The following is an 8,852-nucleotide window of genomic DNA, read 5'->3' on the forward strand; positions in this document are numbered from 1 at the left end:
CTGGGCAACAAGAACAAAACTGTCTCAAAAAAAAAAAAAAAAGAAAGAGAGAAAGAAAGAAATCAGGATACATGAATCAAACCAAGAATTTCTAAGCACCCAGACACTCTTAATACTCTTGGGAACTGTTTAATGTATTTTTTGAAACTAGGAGGTCTCAGAATTGAAAATTTCTTTTAAAAAAATTTAACTACTGACATCCTCTAAAGGAGGAGGCAAAAGAATGGAAAATCTGGTGAAGTGATAAGCAGTTTTTAAAGAGGTTTACAATCAGTTTTTAAACAGTAATCCCTCTGGGAAATGAAAATTCCTCTCCTAATCCCTTTGAGGGCAATATATTTGAATCAGGAACAAGAACATCTTGCTTCTATCTAAGTACAAATATGAACCTTTTAGAGTATCTTCTGCATTAAATACCAAGTAGAGGAGAGGACAATTTCTAATTTATCAAAAAATAAGCATCTTGGACTTATATCTTTTCTAGACACATACAAAGAGGTAAAATGCAATTAAGGAACTTCAAGGTTTTAGTTGACAGTGATTACTTAACTGGAACTTACTCCTGTGAAATGAAACTACCAGAACTTCTTAACATCAATTGCTTGTCACTAAACCACAGGTTTACGCTTAGACTTGGAAATGCTAATAGGATGGAACCACAAGCCTTTAATAAAACAAAACGTGATGACCATGGAGAGCGCCCTTGAAGCTTAGTAACAGAGGACTCAACCCTAAAAGGGTTCCCTTTCTGGAATGTGAGGGCAGGTTTGACATGTACCACAGCACCAGTCCTAAAACGCTTGACTGCATTTTCCACAAAAGGTGGGAGTTGTAATAGTAGCATAGAGCAGACACCAGCCCACTGGAAGCAGATGGAACCCACCAACTCATTTTTCCCAGACCTTCAAAAAGGTACACAGAACTCACTCTCTCAGCCAAAGCAGGGCAGATCTGAATGAATAAATCCAGGAAAAGGTTCACATGGGATTACTAATTGGTAATTTCATTTGCATCCCAAAGCCCTCAATGTAAAACAGAACCTGAAAAATGAAAAGCAATTTGAAAGCCAGTTCTCCCTACTCAAGCTAAACACACACACACACACACACACACACACACACACACACACACGACCCAAAGCTTTGCAAAACAAGTAAGACTCAGTAACCTATTCCAGCACAGAGACTCTTCTGAAGGGAGATCTAGCTGGAAACATTCCCTGCTTATGTACATAATTCACTAGGGGTCAGGTAAGATTCCATTTTGTAAGAGCTGAACTTTAAACAGAAAGTCACCAGTGGTGCAACATTCACTCATTAGCATAAATCTCTAACCCCTAGAATGAAAAGCATTGGCTGCTGTGCCAGGATGACAACTTTACAGTGAGAAGCTGAAACCGCGGACCATGAACTCCTGGAAAGTTCTATCAGGGCCTCAGAAGAAGAGCTCACCATCTTTACCAGCCTAAACTTAGCGGTCACCCATCTCAAGCCACCCTCTCGACAGACAGGACATCTGTAACATAGAAATTTAAAAAATAAATAAATATAAAAAGATGGGCCAAAGGGTCAAGAGCAGGCGATGCCTTACAGGGCTGACACGATTGCTGTCTGGGACTGGGGGAGGGGGAGGAGCATTCTGGATGTTTCTATTCTTGGCAAGGAAAGCACCTCCGGGTCCTGCACCATCCAAAAACACTCGCACACCAATGTTCTCAGGGAATGAATGATATGCCAGTACTAAGCGGCCTCATCTTGAATTGTGATGATGGGGACAAAGGTGTGGAGGGCTGGAGGGGACGTCTGGAGGGGTTTATGTGTTTCACTAAGGGGGATGGGAGGAGAGTGAATGGATAAAGGAGGGACCTGGGGAAAGTGTGGACGATTAAGAGGGAGGAGAGGAAGGTGTGGACGACTAAGGGAGGCAGTAGGGTGGAGGGTGGGGACAGCTAAGGAGGCTTGGGGAAAGGGGTGAACGGCTGGCGGCGGGGGATGGCCAGCAGCCCATCTTGCACCAGCAGCGAAAGCAGGCGGTGGGGGTGGCCGCTCCCAGACCCCCGCATCCCTCCTCTGTGGGCGTGTGCCCGGCTGCGCGTCCACACCGCCAGGCCACCGGGCCGCAGGGCCAGCACTCACCCCACGACTCCCTGGTTGTAGTTCCTCCGTTTCCACGGGGTCCCGCTGTACACGACCCCGCCGCCGTCAGCTCGGCCGCCCCCCGCGGCCCGCCCGCCACTGGGCTGCAGCAGGCTGTAGTTGAGTCCGTACGTGCTGGCCTTGTTGTCGCGCTTCCTCTTGTTGCTGCTGCCCGAGGCCGGGTCAGCAGAATCGGCAGCGGGGACGGCGACCGAGGAGTGCGGGGACGAGGCCGCCGAGGGAGACGAGGCCGCCGAGGAGCCCGCTCGGCGGGCCCAGGCCCCAGGCTGGTGGTGGTTGTTGTTGTTGTTGGTCGTCTCTAGGGGCAGGAAGTCCCGCTGCTCCGCGGGCAGCGCGTGGCCGCCCAGCAGGCGCTCCCCGGAGCGGTACATGCCGGCCGGGGCCGGGGCCGGGGCCGCGCCGCCGGGGCTGCCGGTGCTGCTGCCGCTCCCGCCGGTGGCCGTGCTGCTGCTGCTGCTGCTGCTGCCGCCGCTCGCGCTGCCGCTGCTGTGACAGTGGTGGTTGAAGTAGAGGTTCCTCAGCCCCTGGGTCGTCTCCCAGATCTGCATCCACAGACTGTTGGACGGTCCGAGCTGCTCTGGCTGGAACCAGGCGATCCTCGGATCCATCAAACGGCGGCGGCCGCTGCCCCCGCCCCTCCCGGCCGCCCGCAGGGCCGCCGCCGCCGCCGCCGCCTCAGGCGCACGCCCGGCCTCGGCTGCTGCTGCTGCTGCCGCTGCCGCTGCCGCTGCTACTGCTCCGGGCCCGCCGCGGGCTGCGCGATCGCGCAGGGAGCCGGGCCGGCGCCGGCGGCGTCGCTCCCGCCCTCGGGGGCTCCGCGGGCCCTCCCCCCCTCCCTCCGCCCCTCCGCCGAGCCCCTGTCACTGGGGTCCCCGTGCAAATGGCGGCGGCGGCGGCGGCTTCACAGAAGGGCGAGCAGCAGCGGCGGCGGCGGCGGCAGCGGCGGCGGCGGCGGCGGCGGCGGCGGCAGCGGCTGCGGGACGCGCCTGCTCCGTAGGGTCCTTGCTCCTCCGGCCCCGGGGCGGGGCCTCTGCCGGCTCCGCCCCGCTCGCTCCGCCCCGCCCCCTCCCCGCCCTCCCGCGCTCGTCCCGCCCCCGCCGCTCCGCGCAGCAGCCCTAGAGGCCGCGCGGTGCGTCACAGAGGCCGCGGCGCGGCGCGGCGCGACGGGGCTACAACCGCCCGACCCAACCGTCCCTGCGCCGGCCGCGGAGGGGGCCCACGTACCTGGGCGTCTGGGAGCCTCTGACGTGCGCGCGGCTCCGCCGCCTCGGCTTCCCCAGCGCTGAGACTGCGCGAGACCGCAAGGAGGTTGCCGCCCGCCCCGCCGGGAGCACGTTGTGGGAGGTGCCGCCCCGCTCCTCGCCCCTCCCCTCCCTGCGGCCGCCCCACCTCGGCCCTCCCAGCCCTTCCAGACGTCTTGGCTTCTGCCTGCTTTCTAAAACACTTTCTTTTTAAAAAACAACCTAAAACACTTTTTATGGTGGGGTGGGGACACGCCCCCCCGCCCGATCGTGTGCCCCGGGGTCCTGACGCGGGCTGCGCGAGAGCCTGCGTCCCGCCCTGCTGCACCCTGGGCCGGGGTGGGGGAGCCGCAGGGTTCCGCGGGGGACCCCTCACCCCGGCCAGAGGCCACAGAAACCTGACCCCCATGCATAGCCCTGGGGGAGGCCACTAAGACTGAGAGTGTGAGCCACGGGCTGAAAGCCACAGCCACGCACTCAACCCACTTTACACGAGCACACGCAAACACGTGTAGATGCACAGAGAAGCAGACACTCCTGCGCGGTGTAGCAAAGACGCTCTTCTGCCCTAAGGTGCACCAACAATCTTAGCTCTCCTGAGTTCAGCATTAAATTTTAAGAAAACCCCAAACCTTTTAAGCCTAAAATGAAGATCATATTGTTAACATCAGCAGACACTGTCCACTAGGTGGTTATTTGCATATCTTTCCAGTCTCTGGTTAAAAAGACAAGGAAAGGGGAATGTTAAGCATTTTATATCAAGAAACAAAAAGAGTAAGTGAACAGCTTTTTTGCGTGCCCTTTAAGGTTGGTCCAAAGTCCAGAACAAGTCTCTGATGCCTGATATTGGCCTTCTATTTTGGGAGCTCAATATCCTGGAAAGTTTTTATGCCAAATAATGAAAAACTATTTACCAAAGAACTAAGTATTGCTCTACCTTTCTCCTTTTGAGACTAAATCTTGGTCTGTCATCTGGAGTTCAGTGACTCGATCACAGCTCATTGCAGGCTCCGCGACTCTTGGGTTCAAGCGATCCTCTTGCCTCAGCCTCTGAGTAGCCTGGACTACAGGCGCGCGTCAATACGGCATACAGACGAAGTCTCTGCGTTGCGCAGGCTGGTCTGGAACTCCTGGATTTAAGCGATCCTCCCACTTCAGACTCCAAAACTGCTGGGATTACAAGGGGTGGGCCACCACGCCTGTCCTTATCTGTTGTTGTTGTTGTTGTTGTTGTTAAAAGAATACATAGTATGACCATAAATATGGAAAACACCCGAAGACCATTCAGCTGCAAACAGCAGCTTCCTTGGTAGTGTGTGCAGCCTGTTTCTTGTATTGGCTGCTCTAAGGGACCTTGGAGATAGGCCTTTCAGATGTATGTTCCTGTCTCTGACCTTGCACTACCCCAATGTAGGCTCCAGAGAGGTATTCACGGTGCCTTTGGAAAGCCCCAGGACAGTGGCCAGGGTTCACATTGGCCAAGTTATCATGTCCATTGGCACTAAGCTGCAGAACAAGGAGCATGTGATTGAGGACCCTGCACAGGGCCAAGTTCAAGTTCCTTGGCCTCCAGAAGATCCACATCTCAAAGAAGTGGGGCTTCACCAAGTTCAATGCTGATGAATTTGAAGACATGGTGGCTGAGAAGTGGCTCATCCCAGATGGCCGTGGCGTTAAGTACATCCCCATTGTGGCCCTCTGCACAAATGGCGTGCCCTGTACTTTGAGGGCTTCTACTGTGCTGCCCTCTCTTAATACTCACTAATAAACCCTACTTCCTATCCACTAAAACAAAAAAAATTCTTTGGAATTTTTTCATTCTATTTGATTTTTGCTGTTGCTTTACTGTAAATCAGTATTAAAAGTTTTCTCTGGCCGGGTACAGTTACTCACGCCTGTAATCCCAGCACTTTAGGAGGCCAAGGCAAGCAGATCACCTGAGGTCGGGTGTTCAAGACCAGCCTGACCAACATGGAGAAACCCCATTTCTACTAAAACTATGAAATTAGCGGGGCATGGTGGCCCATGCCTATAATCCCAGCTACTTGGGAGGCTGAGGCAGAGGTTGCATGAGCTGAGATAATGCCATTGTACTCCAGCCTGGGCAACAAGAGTGAAACTGTCTCAAAAAAAAAGAAAGAAAGAAAAAGAAGAATGTTTTCTCTGAATGAAATTTGCTATATACAAATTATTACATAGCTAGGAAAATAAGTAGCAGTATTTTTTATGTTATTCACACTGACAAAAATAAAACATTGTATAGAAATAGATTTTGTTTGATAACTTCATATTTGTTTTAAAAATTCAATCTCAGCCAGGCACAGTGGCTCATGCCTATAATCCCAACACTTTGACATGCCAACGCAGGCAGATCACCTGAAGTCAGGAGTTCGAGACCAGCCTGATTAACATGGAGAAACCCTGTCTCTACTGAAAATACAAAATTAGCTGGGCATGGTGGTGGATGCCTGTAATCCCAGCTACTCAGGGCTGAGGCAGGAGAATCAGTTGAATCCAGGACGCAGAAGTTGCAGTGAGCCAAGATCGCGCCATTGCACTCCAGACTGGGTGACAGACCTAGACTCCATCTCAAAAAAAAAGTAAACAAATAAATGAAAATTAAAAGTTAGGTGTGCTTGGAGGAGGGGTGCCTGCAGTCCCAACTACCGGGGAGGCTGAGGTGGGAGTATGGCTTTAGCCCAGGAGGTTGAGGCTACAGTGAGCCATGTTTGTGCCACTGCACTCCAGCCTGAGCAAGATCCTGTCTCAAAAATAAAAATGACTGGGCGTAGTGGCTTATGCCTGTAATCCCAGTACTTTGGAAGGCTGAGGAAGGAAGATTGGTTGAGCCCAGAAGTTCAAGACCAGCCTGGGCAACACAGCAAGATTCTGTCTCAAAAGAGAAGAAAAGGAAATAAAGGTAATAATTTTAAATCTATTTCCTTAAATTCTGCTTGAAAAAAAAAATTCAGGAGAGGCATAGTGGATTACACCTATAATCCCAGCACTTTGGGAGGTTGACGGGGGAGGGTGGCTTGAGGTTAGAAGTTTGAGACCAGTCTGGGCAATATAGCAAGACCCTGGCTCTAAAATTAACAACAACAAGAAAAGAATTTAATAAGAAATTTTAAAAAAATTCAATCTCAAGACACAAGATTGGGGAAATATTCTTCTTTTTAATTCAAACAAGAAAAATGGAAAGCTCAAAAAACTAAACATTATTGGCCAGGTGCGATGGTTCATGCCTGTAATCCCAGCACTTTGGGAGGCCAAGGCAGATGGATCACTTGAGGTCAGGAGTTCGAAACCAGCCTGGCCAACGTGGTGAAATTCCATCTTGACCAACAGTGCAAAAATTAGCCAGGCGTGGTGGCACACACCTGTGATCTCAGCTACTTGGGAGGCTGAGGCAGGAGAATCTCTTGAACCCAAGAGGCAGAGGTTGCAGTGAGCCAACATTGCACCATGGCACTCCAGCCTGAGTGACAGCGAGATCACATCTCAAAAAAATAAAATATTTATTCAGATGTTCTGGAACACATTAAACACCACTAATATCTAAGATTTTTCAGGGTACTCAAAATTAGTAATAGCATATGCAAGAAATTTCACTTGTTATATTTGAGTACTGATTTCCTCAGGCAAAGGTTAAGAACTACTAAAGTATTGGCAAAATGACAAAATGAGTTAACATACATAAAAATAGTTTGTAGGCTGGGTGCAGTGGCTCAAGCCTGTACTTCCAGCACTTCTGGAGGCCAATGTGGGCACATTGCTTGAGCTCAGGAGACCAGCCTGGGCAACATGGCAAGACCTCACCTCTATAGAAAAAATATATATATAAATAACTTTATGGCCAGGCACAGTGGTTCACGCCTAAAATTCCAGCACTTTGGGAGGCCGAAGTGAGCAGATCACTTGAGGTCAGAAGTTCAAGATCAGCCTGACCAACATGGTGAAACCCCATCTCTACCAAAAGTACAAAAAACTAACCAGGCATAGTGGCATGTGTCTGTAATTCCAGCTACTTTGGAGGCTGAGGCAGGAGAATCACCTGAACCCAGGAGGCAGAAGTTGCAGTGAGCTGAGATCGTGCCACTGAATTCCAGCCTGGGCAACAGAGGGAGACTGTCTCAAAAAAAGACAAGGCAGTACTGTGCTCATTCACCTGGAAAGAACGCATCTTGGATAGCTCTGTAACTTATCCTTGTTTCAAGGCCTTCAGCAAATCTTGGTTGAATGTCTATCATCCATGCAGAATTGAGCTAATTGCTTTAGAGAAGATAAATAAGCAACCAGGGCCTTTGGCTGCCTTCCATGAATTTCCTGTCTGGTTGAAGAGGCAAAAAGAAGTAAATATTTAAACTCAAATTGTAATTCATTCAATTAATTTAATAAATATGGTCTTGAGCAACTATTCGATGCCAGATTCTGGGGATACAGCAATGAACAATGCTGATAAAGTCTCTGCCCTGGTAGACCTAGTTTGCCAGTGAGCAAGGAAAGCCTATAAAGTCAGACAGTGGTAAATGTGATGAAGAAAAAGAAGGCAGGCTAAAGGACAGTGACAATATGCTATTTTTAGATGGGCTAATCAGGGAAGGCTGCTCTGAGGAAGCGATATTTGAGCCGAGCTGTAAGCAAAGGAGTAGGCTGTGACCATCTAAGGAATGGTCCTTTAGACAGAGGGGACGGCAAACACCAAGGCCCTGGGTCAGGAACGTGCTCTGTGCACAACATGATGAGGCACTGTGATTGAGTGTCAGATGTGTGCCGTGGTATAGAATCATAAAGCATGTCTTCTGGAAGGTACCTTAAAAATCATTCAGCTTGGGCCGAGCGCGGTGGCTCATCCCTGTAATCCCAGCACTTTTGGAGGTCTAGGTGGACAGATTCCATGAGCCCAGAAGTTCGATACCTCCCTGAACAACATGTTGTTTCTCCTAAAAATACAAAAAATTAGCCGGACATGGTAGCTTGTGCCTGCAGTCCCAGCTACTCGGGAGGCTGAGGTTGGAGGATCACTTGAGCCTGGAAGGTGGGGGTTGCAATGAGCTAAGATCATGACACTGCACTCAAGCCTGAGTGACAGAGTGAGACCCATTTAAAAAAAAAAAAATCATTCAGCTCCCTGGACATGCTGGCACAAACCTGTCATAGCTACAGGGGAGGCAAAAGTGGGAGGACCCCTTGAGCCTAAGAGCTAGAGACCAGCCTGTGCACCCTATCAATTTTAAGAAAAAAAAATTTTTAAAGAAATAAGAATTATGCAGCCCAAAGTAAAACAGTTGGGTATTTTGCATACACAAAAATGTACAGTTAACCCTTGAACTACTCAGGGTTGGGGCAATGACCCTAGCAGCACAGTTCAAAATCGGCATATTACTCCAAGAATATTATGGAAAAAAAAAAGAAAGAAAATTGGCATATAACTATTTTGTTTTGTTTTGTATTT

The 8,852-nt window shown here is 50.1% G+C and overlaps 1 protein-coding gene and 1 pseudogene across 2 annotated transcripts in view; one reads left to right on the forward strand and one right to left on the reverse strand.

Annotated features, from left to right (window-relative positions):
• Positions 1–2,814, reverse strand: part of TENT4B (terminal nucleotidyltransferase 4B) — a 73,407-nt gene extending 70,593 nt beyond the window's left edge. For both annotated transcript variants that reach the window (XM_017530158.1, XM_017530156.2), the window contains exon 1: positions 2,136–2,814. In XM_017530158.1, the coding sequence (XP_017385647.1) occupies positions 2,136–2,764 (629 nt within the window). In that variant the 5' untranslated portion in view covers positions 2,765–2,814. The remainder of the gene's footprint in view (positions 1–2,135) is intronic.
• A 1,856-nt stretch (positions 2,815–4,670) lies between these two features.
• Positions 4,671–4,763, forward strand: LOC119471521 (annotated as a pseudogene).
• Positions 4,764–8,852: the final 4,089 nt, after the last annotated feature.

Source organism: Cebus imitator, unplaced genomic scaffold (assembly GCF_001604975.1).
Source record: "Cebus imitator isolate Cc_AM_T3 unplaced genomic scaffold, Cebus_imitator-1.0 Scaffold63, whole genome shotgun sequence".
In the NCBI taxonomy this organism is placed as follows: domain Eukaryota; kingdom Metazoa; phylum Chordata; class Mammalia; order Primates; family Cebidae; genus Cebus; species Cebus imitator.